Source organism: Bacillus rossius, chromosome 3, assembly GCF_032445375.1.
Source record: "Bacillus rossius redtenbacheri isolate Brsri chromosome 3, Brsri_v3, whole genome shotgun sequence".
Classification (NCBI taxonomy): Eukaryota; Metazoa; Arthropoda; class Insecta; order Phasmatodea; family Bacillidae; genus Bacillus; species Bacillus rossius.
Window position 1 is genome coordinate 1,875,113 of NC_086332.1, and position 13,677 is coordinate 1,888,789.

The 13,677-nt window shown below is 38.4% G+C and overlaps 1 protein-coding gene across 1 annotated transcript in view; it reads right to left on the reverse strand.

The window, feature by feature from the left end:
- Positions 1 to 317: 317 nt before the first annotated feature.
- Positions 318 to 13,677, reverse strand: part of LOC134530087 (putative pre-mRNA-splicing factor ATP-dependent RNA helicase PRP1) — a 46,837-nt gene continuing 33,477 nt past the window's right edge. The window contains exons 10-14 of the mRNA XM_063364669.1: positions 12,607 to 12,798; positions 9,412 to 9,534; positions 6,742 to 6,932; positions 5,228 to 5,390; positions 318 to 3,302 (exon numbers count right to left, since the gene is read on the reverse strand). Of these exons, the coding sequence (XP_063220739.1) occupies positions 3,175 to 3,302; positions 5,228 to 5,390; positions 6,742 to 6,932; positions 9,412 to 9,534; positions 12,607 to 12,798 (797 nt within the window). The 3' untranslated portion in view covers positions 318 to 3,174. The remainder of the gene's footprint in view (positions 3,303 to 5,227; positions 5,391 to 6,741; positions 6,933 to 9,411; positions 9,535 to 12,606; positions 12,799 to 13,677) is intronic.

A 13,677-nucleotide genomic window follows, 5' to 3' on the forward strand; every position in this document is an offset into this window, starting at 1 on the left:
AACAGGGTTCTACTGTAAGCATACTCAAAGATATCACTAAAACAATGCCTATAGCTTTGTTATATGAAGACAATATCAAACCTAGATGTTGCATTTAGTATTTAAACATACAGTAAAACCATGTTATGATGTTTTTCAAGGGACTAGTTGCTAAAGACTTCTTATCAGGGAAAACTTCTTAAAAAGGAAATACATTAAGTTGTCAGTTGCTAGGTAAAAATTTGTTTACTCAAATAAAATACTGTCTTAACTAATAAATTACACTTGCCTATTATTGCAGTCAGCATGCTGGAAAAACTATACAAGTATATCAGTAATTGGATCATTTAAAATGAATTTAATTCAAAAACCACAATACAAAAACTTATCAAAACAACACTGGAAAAAATCTTACATTTACTGATTGGAAATATACTGGGTCAGAATTATTAGTTTAAACACAGTTTCAGCCTGACGCATCACAAAATTGTCCTGTTCCCACAAGCTCTTCCTCAGTATCTCGAACATTTTGTGTATACCAACCTTCATTTTTATACACATTGATGAAACACTAGTAGCCAAAAGGTCCCCTTCATCATGATTCCGTTCAAAGTATTTGGCGGCATCCCTAGTATTTTTGCTGACTGGTGGCAATTTGGTTGGCTGTATATTCATCACTTGGTACAACTCGAACAGGGAAAATGGAACCAACAGCCTCTCTGTCTATACAAATACAAGCAAATGAGTGGTCAAAAAATTCACTTGTAACAGCGTGTGGTGTGCGGCAAAGGTTATAAGTCATGTGCAGTACATATTATTTTGTTATTGATTGGAAATACAAAAATTTTAAAAATGAACAATAAATAAAATTTAAAAGTTTAAAGATAAACATTCCCCCCCACAAATGCTGAACGTTATATGCGGGACACATCTATTAACGCAAATGTTATTAATGCGAAAAATTAACATGTAGGGATATATGTAAGTGATTAAGTGAATAATTTTGTGAACTTAATAAGCGCGATAACTTATTATGCAGGAAAGTCTTACATGAGTTTTACTGTATATTACTTTTTTTAAGTCGTTGGCATCCTCTGGTGTTTGAATCTGCCACCGCTACACAAGATGGCGGCCTACAGCAGATGACAGTATTTTAGATTTTTTTAAACTATGCGCCACCAGTACACAATATGGCGGTCCCTAGCAAACGACAGTCAAATTTGGCGCCTCCAACCAAGTATATATTCCTTATTTAGTTCCCTCTCCCAACATCCACTTGTCTAGTGGCTATGTCTCCGTCTGTCGATTCAAATTCCTGGCTCGGTTCGTGGTCGCGTGTTACAAATGTTTATTATTAAAAATAACACTTGCGCTCCACAACCACGCTCCCTAGCTTCTAAACTATGAACCAAGATGGCTGCCGCCAGCCGTAATGTTAGCAGCAGACAGCTCCACGCCCCGTAACACAACCACCAGTAGAGCCACTACTTGGTCGGGTGATTATGTCCCCCCCCACCCCTAGATCTGAAGCAACCTACTGTTGCTTTGTTTACATATGGTTGCCAGTATCCTCAGCTCTCTCTAGCTATTGTCAGCAAGAACAATGTTATTAGCCAAAAAAATTATTAAATTAAAACATCATTGTCGTCATTGTCAACCCAGTGTGTTCATCTGTAATGAATTATTTAGCTGGCTAATTTCTTCTACTGAATTCTCTGTGCTGTCTATGCATTACACTTTTCACATTGACTGATTATGTTTTCTTCTGTACGTTTCTACATTCATTTTTGTTTCCTATTTTTAAGGTTGATTTTATGATGTAAAGTAACCAGCAATGGCATTTGTCTACAAAATTTTTTTAAATCAATCTTTTCATATGGCAAGAAACATAATAAAAAAAAACCTGGAATATTTTATGTCTTGAAAAAAAAAAAAAAACCTAAGGCGTTAATTTTTAAGTGATACAAATGCACTGTCCATTTACTATGGTACCTTAATGCAAAGTTAAAATTTTTTTTATGAAAATAAACAAATTGTTTATATAGACACAATAGAAGCATAGGAACAAGTAGACACCTCCACAGGCGTATGTTACACCAAGCCGAGCGGCAATGCAGTCAGGGCATGGCTCGTATGCCTCGTGCTAGCAGAGACTGCAGCCAGCCAGGTCATCTGTTCACTCGAGGGAAGAGATGGGCGATGTCGCACATAGACCTTCTCTAGCAGGCGATGGCACATCAATTGTAATACAACCTTTCTAAACAGAGACTACAGCTTTTAAACAAATTAATTTTTATATTTAATTAATTTATCATACTAAGGCATATAAATATAGGATACCGACTATATAGCCTTTAAAATTATATGTTTTTAGCAAGCCAATATACCTTCATTTATTTTGCAAGTTATTTTATCAAGTTAATTCTTCAATTTTTGATGGGTTTTATATTGACCATACCCCACTAAAAAATATCAACTTAGTGGCTCTATGGCTGTCAGATTAAAGAATACGTAACAAAAAAATGCTTTGTTAAAGGGAGTCCAATGTAATTAAGAGAACTGCTAAAAATAAATAAAATAAAATTTACTACTATAACATTTTTAACTTAAAAAAAGTGAAATCACAGCAAGTCCAATGTTTTTCTTAAAAGTAGCCGAAATAACTATATTACTGCTTTATTACTTCCAGTAAATTAAACAAATATTTTATTAAAAATTTTAAAAGAATATAAAAACCAGTTAAGTCAGTAAATGGAATTGTTTTACTGCAAAGATACAACATTCACAGTTAAGTAACAGTCTTACACTAAATTTGTGATCGTTCATTCAAATTTAATGCAAATGCACATTTTATGTAAAACAGATTCATCGCCAAGACATCGCATAAATGCCACAATCATACAGCATTCGAGTTTGAGTATGAAAATCATCTGATGACAATAAAACATTTGACATGTTGTTGAACATTCTATCGGGCATAATAAATAAGAATTTTTTTCCTACATGACTTCAGAGTCAGAAAACACACATCTGCAATTGCCAACTGGAAAGCCACTGCTAGAATGCAAGCCACATTTTTTTGTTTGCGTCCAATAAAAAATGGGCCGAAGTGAGGGCGAGAGAGAGTGTGTGCACCATCGCGACACTGCTGGGTACAGACAGGGACAACACGATCGGTGATCGGCGGGCGAGCGCTCAGAAGCCCTCCTGGTACTGCCGGGTCTCCATCTTGGCCTGCAGCAGCTCCAGCTGTCTCTTGGCCTCGCACTGCGGGAAGTTCTCCAGGTCGTAGTACTGCGGCGACAGCTTCAGCAGCCACTCCGCTGCAACAGGCACGCTGACGCTGGAGCAGCTCACTGCTACAACGCAGTACGACAAGGCGTGGCGCTTGGCAAGACCGTAGATCCAAGAATAAACCAGCCAGAGAGAGAGAGCGAGGAAGAAGGTAAGGTAGTGCGTGCGTGTGACCGCACAGCAGTTTTTACGGTTCTCCCTCCCTCCCTCTCTCTTTGTGAACAGGCATCGTACACAATTATCACATCCAGGGCTCGATTTTAGCACCTGTCCGCCTGCCCGGGACAGGCAAAATCTCGTTCGGGCAGGCAAAATAAAAAAGGCAACTGTCCGGTGGACAGGTGCAACTTGTGACGCCGAGGTTATTCGCACGCACTAATACAGCAGAGGTGATTAATAACATTTATGCGACCACGACCACAAATAAAATGTCTTTGACAATATCTATAAATAAACAATAATGGCTGCTCTTTTGTGACGGACGACTCTGGCTATTGTATACCGCGGGAAAAAAAGTAGGTTATGTACAAACCGTGCTGAAATCTTCTGAATCATAATTCTTAAAATCTTACATTCACGTCATGATTCACGTAACATAGTCGTATTTGTATGCTAGAGATGCAAAACGTCTCACACAGATGATGTTTGTTTTTGTTGCCATGTTTTAATATTAATTTCGTTGCAGTGCAGCCAACAATTATGTAATTTACCATTGTATACTTTCAAAATATAATTTTTTAAATTTATTGTCTTTATAAATCGTGACTTTACTAATTCCTTGCTCTACTTTAATATAGTTTGTTAACAGAAAAGCGTTTTCGCGTGGTTAACATTTCACGGCGTACTCCAGATGCAGCTGACAGTGGCCGCAGTGACTGCGACTGCTTGAAAATTCGCCTGTCAACCGTTGCATCAAAAAATAAACATTACTTGTTTACAGAGGACACGGTAATCTTTTACAGTTTATCTTGTCACGGCGATTGTTTAAGTATTTAATTAACTGCGTTACACAATGTGGAAATTCATTACTGGTGCTTCAAAACCACCAGAAAAGAAAAGAAAAACGGACGAGGACAAGTCAGAATATAATGTTAAATATGACAAAATCGCCCGGTCCCGTACATTTTTAACGTCTTGGTGTTCTGAGTTTCTATGGCTTCGTTACGACACAGAAACAAAACAAATGTTTTGCAAAGTCTGCGAAACACATTCAAAATCATCTGGATCAGTTTTTGTTACGGGCTGCTCAAGTCTGTAAAGACTGAAGTCTATAAAGACAGACTGGCGAAACTGTCTAAATGATGATACACTGTCTGCCCTCATGCGTGTTCAAATACAGTCACCTTCTGAAAGTGAGTTTGATCCAGCACCAGCAATAAATCTCTGGTATCATAATGTTCAGAGAAAACGTCGACCCTTTCAGCCTCCTTATCGAAGATGTTCAAGAGAGAATCAGCAAAGTAATTCGTACAATGACTCAGACAGACTCTCGTCTGAAAATGATGATTAAATAAGGATGTTAAGTGTGTGATAAAAATAGGTGCAAAATATAGCAAAAATCCTTTATTCTCACTTTTTCAGCGACTTTGAAATTTTTTTTATTTGGGTAGAACAGCGGACAGGCAAATTGGATGGCGGACAGGCAAATTTTCGATTACACCTGTCCGTTGGGCAGGTTAAAATATTCCTTAAAATCTAGCCCTGATCACATCTATCTCGACAAGTTTTTGTGTGAGAGTTTCAACGCTTTCTACCGCAAAATTTCATTCACGACAAAACTGCTGTAAAGGGCAAGCTTGTTTTTATTGAAGAAACTGACAAAACAAATTGACAAGGAAATAGCCTACGGTACTTTCTCGTATGGAGAAGACGAGAAGGGCATCAGCACTCTGTTAGCTAGTGCTAGGATGAAGGGGGAGGGGAGAAGATGAAGGACATCGGCACGGACACTCACGCTTTATGTCGGTGACGGTGCGAATGTAGTTCTTGGTGGTGAGCACAAACTCGTTGTAAACGACCCACTCGGGCTTGTGGTCGAGACACGTCGAGGGGTGCAGTTGCACCACCTGGTTGTCCTTGATGGTGAGGTAGTGCCCCGTCCTCTCCAGGTGCGCCACCTTCACATTCCCGGCACTCTGATTATACAATACATCTACCGCATACGTATTTGTGATGTTCAGAAACAGACCTGATTTAAAACGATATTTCATTATTATTAGTATAATCATTCATTATTATTATCATCATCAACAGTGGCTGAAGGTCTTCGTGATGAAATACTTTCAACACGTACAAAACACCACACTTTTCACTGACACCTTTCTTATTGGAAGACATAATTTTCAAAATAGTGACACAATAAGTAACAGTGTACATTTTAAAACCAAATGTTAAGTATCGTGTTTTACACGTTAGTTAATAATTGCAGTGTCTATGGCATTGCAGAGATAAGAATGAAAGAATGAGATATTTTTTCAATGCCTTTTCATCAGCATAATCTCATATTTAAATATTCAAAGTTTTTTTTTTATAAATACGGTTACTTTAAATAATCCCACTGCCCAAAAACGTTACACATTTTTACAGCAAATTACATTCCAGAACTTTGAAAAAAACACCAATTTTGAATAGACAGCATACAGTTCTCAGGGACAAAAACCACACCATGAATCCGAACAGTTCTGAAGTTTACCGAAGAAAAAGATTAGACTGTTACATTTGATCAATGTAATAAATAAGTTTTTTTTTTCAGAAGAGTAGGTTAGGTTATCATAACTAAAATGAAATGTTTGTTCGGTTAATATTATTTAAAATACTCCATGAACGTCAAATATACAAATCCTTGCAATATGGTGTTTTACCACACGCGATCAGCAAAATTCAGAGAACTTCAAAACTGTTCGGGTGTGGCTCTTATCCCTGTAAACTGTAGGCTTCCCCGTTTTGAATGACCTGGTGTACATCACAGATTTCATAGTACACAAACTACGGAGAAAAATACTTTGTCTGCAATTTACGTCTACAGCACGGTCATGTAGATAGGTCTGGCAACTTCCTATCCTTAACCTTGGCGTATCTCGTCGGCTTTAGTGAAGCTCATGGCAGCCCGCGAACTAACGGGGCTAGCAGTAGGCGAGACCGTCATTAACATTGTGTTAAATGGGAGTTTCATTTATAAAATATGATATTGTCCCTAATTCTGTCTCAATTTTTGAAATTTTCTCCCAGATAACTTTTTTCTCATTCTTTTGGGTGCTTGGTAAATGCCTAATATGTACCAATAACATAAATGTTTTCCACGTTTCTTAATTAAGATGAAGTGGTTTGAGAGAATGCCTCGCTCTTTCATTGCGTCTGGCTGTAATGAAGGTTACGTGCGTGAGGCCCTGCTGGCAGATGAGCGAGATGCTTCAGCCAACTCTTCCTGAGTGTAGTGTTTACGTCTGCACAACCACGACACAAACACACCTGCATGAAAAACCCAGTGACGAGTGCTTTGCGAATGTTTATGTAATAGTCCTTGGAGGTGAACTCCGTCGACGTCCTCCTCAGGTTGAAGCGGTCCATGATTCGAGACAGCTGCTGCCTCACGTTATCGCCCGACTTCAGGGAGCGGTAGTTCACGAAGTTGTCGTAACACCACTGTGGGTCTTCCGCGTCTGCAAGGAACATCATCGTGACCGAACTCGCCAAGAATGTTGCTGTTCACACCAATCATTTATTTCACACCTTGGATCAAAACAATTTATATACAAATAAAAAATAAATACACAGCAGCTAGCAAGCACATTATAATTAAGGAAAAACTAATTACTTTCCTTGTATAAAGTACACAACATTATACAACAAATTATAAAATAACATACCTCAGTTTTTCCATTAAAAAAATATTTTGAAAAGCAATAAATAAAATATTTGTTTCAAAAACATAGTATAAAATTTGAACTTTTCCACCGGAGCTGCTGCTGACTTGCGGGATGGCATAATATAAACATTAGCTGAACACACGCGGATGTCAGAAATATTTCTCCGTAATGTAAATTGTTTAATTTGGATCTTGAAGCTGTTGTTAATTTGGCAACTGACAAGAGGCTTCAAATTCATCCTTACAAATGACAAGCTATTGTGTTTGGTGCTGGCAAGTCATTACTTGATTTTATCGCTGCAAAATTTCCAAAACTTGCTGTAAATAAAATTGAAATAGAGCATAAGTGCACCGTGAAATATTTGAGCCTCACCATAAATAACGCATGGAACTATCCGAGCATATTGCGAATATAAGCAGGAAGGCTTACAATTGAAAAAGCAAAACTACTGCAGAAAATTCAAAATGTATGCATCGACTTTATTTTTAGTTTAAAAACACGTAACTACATTTCTGCTTACTGCGCCAAGTTTTCATGGCCAAGACTAGATAAACGATGGAAACTACACAGCTTACTTCTCTTGAAAATAGTTATACATTCAAACTCCCTAAAGTATCTAGCTAAAAGATTTCACTTCCTAAATTTTAATCTGCTCCCCTGACATGCATAAAACAGGCATAGCGGGCTCCCCGGCAGGAATTGTGACCCGACCACATTTTGCATGCGCTGCTCACCACACGTCTATGGTTGGCACCACTGGCAAATGTTAACACTACAACATACAAATTAGCTAGATAGCAGAAACATTGGAATCACTCAATCAACCATTTCATAATCACAAATTGGAGAAGATATTTAAACCACCTTATTTAATATACTGAAGAGCATAAAAGAGAGCACAAGAGAAAGTAAAGCATCAAAGTTACAGCCCAGAATATCACTGGTGGTTGTTGTAAGTGTGTAGTCAATCACTCTGGAAACCGGCTTGAATTATGTCATCATAGATTGTCCCCACCACCCTTCTTCAATTCCTTCTACACTGTAGTTGAACTCTGTGCAACAAAAACTTAAACTCTGTCATGTAAGACAAGTAGCTGCCTTAAGCTCTTTAGACTTGTAAAAATACTCCTGTCTTGCATGCCGGAAAATATACAGTAGAACCCCGATTTTACATTTTCCCGTTATATACACCAAATTATTTCAGGCATGCAATGCAATAATTCCCGTTGATTACAACGGGGCTATAATCTGCTTCTAGTAATTTATGCTGTTTGTTTATGCTATATCTACATAAATTCGTTATTCCCGTGTTTGTCATGGATATCTTACCTATGAAGATATCACTATCATGTGTAATACCAAATCAAAAATGCTGTTCGGAACACTAGCGCTGTAGCTCATGAAATTTGTCAAAATGCTTTTTCATTAAAAACGGTACTGACAGGCTGCCAACACTGGCCTAATGAAGGCAGACTTCGAGAAAATGTTAGCATGCGACTCTGGCGCTACAGTTTATAGGAATTCCTACTGTTCATCACTAATTTTCTACGTTCAGGATTACGTACTGTATACATTTCCGGTATTAAATCGTTGTCGTCTGTTAAGAATAACGTGGTCAGCAACCGGGAAAACTTTGGTTTTTTCTGAGAGTAATTGACTTGTGCTATTATCTGTAAGTATTTTAACAAGATGGCAGCGTGTAAAAAATGAAAAACATTTGCGATTGATGAAAAACTCAACTTTTGAAAGTGTGTGGACGAGCACAGAGGTACTCGTGTTTCACTCGCTGAGAGGTCACGCGTGCCGATTTCAACTCTCAACACAATTGTGAAAAATCATAAAATGATTGGGGAAATACATCTCAGTGTGGTGGTTTTTCTCAGAAGAGAAAATACATTCATGCATCAAAATATGAGGAACTTGAAGTACTTTAGAAAGAATGGTTTGTGGGTGCAAGGGCCTCGAATGTACCCATAAACTGTGTTTAGTTGAGAGAAAAGGTGCAAATGTACAGAAACACGGCTAGGAATGAATGAGTTTCGTGCATCCAATGGTTGGGTTGACCGTTTCAAACAACGACATAACCTTGCATATAAAGCAGGATGTGGAGAACGTGGGAAGTGTAGACTCTAGGACCGTAGAAGTGCGGAAACGAGAGCAGTTGCACAAAAGGATTGTTCATAACATTTCCCTCATTTGACAACGTGTTCAGACGGTCTCTGCGACAGTGTAATAAAGGGGTTCTACCATAGTGCAGTCGAAGCATACTCACTTTGCTTGAAGGCGTGGTAGACGTTGAGCAAGGTGAGGTGGTCACCATCGATGTGTGCAAACCTCATCTTGGCATCGTCTGCTGCCTTCTTGGCCTCGTTGGGCCGCACAAAGCACTGCGGGACTAAACAGTGGAGGAGAGGGAAGATCCCGCATCCAACCAATTTAGTTGCGCCCTCACACACACAGCGAGACACGCTCTGTTCAAAAACCTAAGGAAGCTACAACAAGTTAGAATCTTTCACACGGCTCGTCTGCAGTGCATGTACCCTCCAGACCCAATCAGCACATACCAAACAACACACTCTCCACACTGTATCTGAACCAATTCATGAACTGCATTGCATATCAAAGATTCTAACTTGCTGGCTTGATTACACGCTACACGTCCGGTCACTACGACCGACATGTCAACAGAAGCTGTGAGAGTAACACACATGTACCGGCTGAAACATCTTACCAGTTTCCAACACAGCAATATCAATGGGAGAACCCAGGCACCATGACGGATCTCAAGAGAACAACGAGGGTCACAGCAAAATTCAAAATAAAACAATGTTAAAACGAATGTTAAAATTGAATGGACTTACATATGTACTTACCCCTGTACCCATTTTACAGTACTTTCTTTTGTAGACTAACTATAATCTGAAAATTCATGACACTGTCACATATTCACCATTTAAATGACAAATGTTCAATCTAAAAAATCAAGATACAAGTCACATGAACGGTAGAGGTTCGTCCAGCCAGTCACAGCTAACCACTGATGATCACAGTGCACAGACCGCTCCGAGGCTCACCTCGAGGTCACTATTTACAACTCAACTCTTTCATGCACTTTAAAGCACATTAAAAATAATGTTTCAAAGTTTTGCCTTATTAACTAGTAACTACCCATAGATATTTCGTAAAATTTTAATGAAAATATATATTGAGATGCTATAATTCTATAGTCATGTGTGCAGTACATACTGAGGATCATCACTACAAATTCATTTAAAATTGTCTTCATTTGGGTCACCTCACTCCTTTAAGCCACTAAGGAGAACACAAAGGCACATCTACAAATGGAAAATATAATAATTTTAACATCTAGTTATGTCATAAAAGCAATTTTTTTTTACAAATTTATAAACCATAATCACCCGATCACTTTTAAAGATAGGCAGTTATATCTTTGATTGTTAACCAATTCAAATTACAATTACTTTTTTAATGGTTTGTCACCAAGCATAATGATGCTGGTTAGACTTCAGCCCAAGTGAAACAAATAAACAAATAATGAAGTAAATGAAACACATGAAAAACTGTGAGGGTCTCGAATGGTCATGGAGAGATGAGCACAGGCCACCTTTCCTGCAGCTGCATTTGGAAACAGTGTGTTCAGTTTGGTATCATATTGCCTCAGCAAAAATAATTAACATTCTAACTAGGGATGGGTCAATTCCACATTTCTTCAATTCCTATTCTGATTCCACAATTTCCCTCGATTCCAGGATCGATTCCGATTTGTTCCTAATTTTACTGTCCTTACTGAATGAAACTGTGGAAATTAAAGCAAAAGGTAACCTGAAGAATAACACTTAACAAGTCTAAATATATAACTTTTTCTGAAATTTTACATTTGAAACCTTGCAAGTATTGCGAAATACATATTTAAAAATTATCAAAATCCAGGATTTTTTTTTTTTTAATTTCTTTCTCTTACCACGATCTAACAGTCCTGATTGTCATTTTTTTTTCCCACTGATTTACGTCCGTGAACGTTTACATTGAAATTAAAACACTAACTGATCATGAGATCTTTTTTCCGTTTATCGTGATTCAAATTCACAATAGATTTAAAAACATAAGCAATTGTGGAAACAGCAAATGAAACATCAACACAAAACATGAAAACTGTGCAATTTGTATAAAAATTTGTTTACACACAGGAATCAACATGCTATTCACAAAAATTAATCGTTGGCACTCAATTTAATGACTTTATAAACACATAAATCCAATTTTATAACAAATGTTTTTCAAGGAAAAAAATTTTGACGTAAAAGTATCAAAAATATGACGTGTAATTAGCTTCAGTATACAAAAGACAAAAAAATAGTTGGCCAGCCGTGTTAAATTATTTACTTCAAGAGGGTGTTCTAGTTGCTCGTCGATGTTGTAAGTGAACGATATTTAAAGCTGTTATATTGAAATGAGTTTCAAAAGTTTTCCCCGCAAGTACAGAAATCTAACTGTGGTTAGTATAGTGTTGCAGATAAATATTGGTGATTGCGGTTGTGATCTAACCTTAAAATAATTTACAGCGTTTGTGTGAACACTTGTTAGCTTAATGGCCGGAAAATACACATTTGTGGCCAGAATCTAATTTACATCCAAATTATCAACAGTTCTTACAAACCCAACATTCTAACTATGATAGGATTCCTTATATGATACAATTCCTCCCTACAGCTTGAGAATAGATGGTTCTGTTTCCAAGAAGAAACGGTGGAATCAAAGCACCAAAGAATTGACATGTCTATCCCTAATTCTAACACTGACTAGGAATAAAGGAGCACCACAGTGATGAAGTTGTCACACCAATCATACCCACCGAAAGCACAGCAACTAATACAATTATTTCTCCACATAGCAGATGATGTAGTGAGCAAGAGAGTTTTCTCAGACAGTTTGCGTCACCGAACACCAAGGAAATGTTAGTTAACAAATGCTTGCCCTCAGGAAGGAAGCGACCAGGAGCCGAGTGGCTGCCTCACCACAAGGAGCAGATTTGCAACAGGCACAGCCCAGCTGGGGGCACGAAACTCAAGAACTTTTGTCTGCTTCGGGTCTCGTTCGGGAGTCCTAACTAGGCAGTGATTCCGCACCAGAGCACACACAAGTTCGACATTCAGTAAAAGACAAACTGGAAACTATTTCCTGTGCACGGCTATTCATTGCGCCTGAAGAACACAAAAGCTGTAGACACACTCTGTCAAAGGCCCCGTAAGTTCAAACTGAGCTAAGGGAAACATTTGTACTGTGTGGATGCTTGCAAGTTTCATCTCAGCACATGGCCACAGGTAGCAGTCCGAATAAGGGACTCTTCGGAAGGATGAAAAATAGGAATTATTGGTAAACCCTCTACCATTGGCCGGGACTAGCAGAGGGAGCGGGGGAAGGAGAGTCGGGCGGGAGACGGTGTTACCTGACAGCATGGCGGTGATGGAGAGGATCTCGTTGGAGCAGTTGTGGCTGCAGCTGGCTATAAGCATCTTGGCCAGCTGTGGGTCGAGAGGGAACTCTGCCATGATGGCCCCGAGATCGGTGAGGTTCCCATCGTCGTCCAGTGCCGCCAGGTAGTTCAGCAGCTCCAGCGCCCGCATCAGCGTCTCGGGTGCTGCGGCACACACCACCCTGGTCTCGCTCCCGTTGCTACACTACTGTACGCTTTACCGCCTTCTCTCTGTACCAGAACTTGCCATGCTCTTTACCGTTTCATGATAACTCCTTTAGTAGTTATACTCAAATCAATCATCATTTGTTTTAAAAATCCCAAACAATGTCAAAATTCAGCTGAACCAATATTATATGAGATTAACTATTACCACAAGTGGGTTGAAAATACAGGAGTTTCTTGACCCATTACAACAGAGGAGCTTTCGTACAGAACTCGACACGTCTACCTTAGACGGCTTCGAGATAAAGCTGAAAAACTTTCAACTCATAACCAAATATTAGTAATTGTTTGTAACATTGTAACTGTAATGATGAATTTCACTTAATTTGTTTATTGATGTAGGGTCAATAACCGTTAAAGATACAACTTATTCTACTGCATAGCTGCCAACCCTGAGTAATCCAAAATCTTGAGGATTTTTAATTTGTGAATTTTTGCTGTGGTTTCGTGAAAACGCTTAAATACATATATCAAACAACATACAATATCATAGGCACTAATGTGTATAAATGCATATTTCACGTCCATCACTTAAAACTGTTTCCAAAATCAATAAGAACAAATGCAAACAACTTACCTACATTAGAAGATCATAAATGTAAACCTTCACAGTTCACACGTAGGTCTGCACACAAAATGAATTTATTTTATAGTGGTGCACCGATGTGGATACCGATGAATCGTAATCGGCGATTATGAGTACTTTCCGATTAATCGTAATCGGCGATTATCTTAACGATTAATTTGCCGATTATCAACGTCCTGCCGTAATTAAGTAGGTTTTTACCGTGTAATATTTTGTTACACATTTTAGGACGA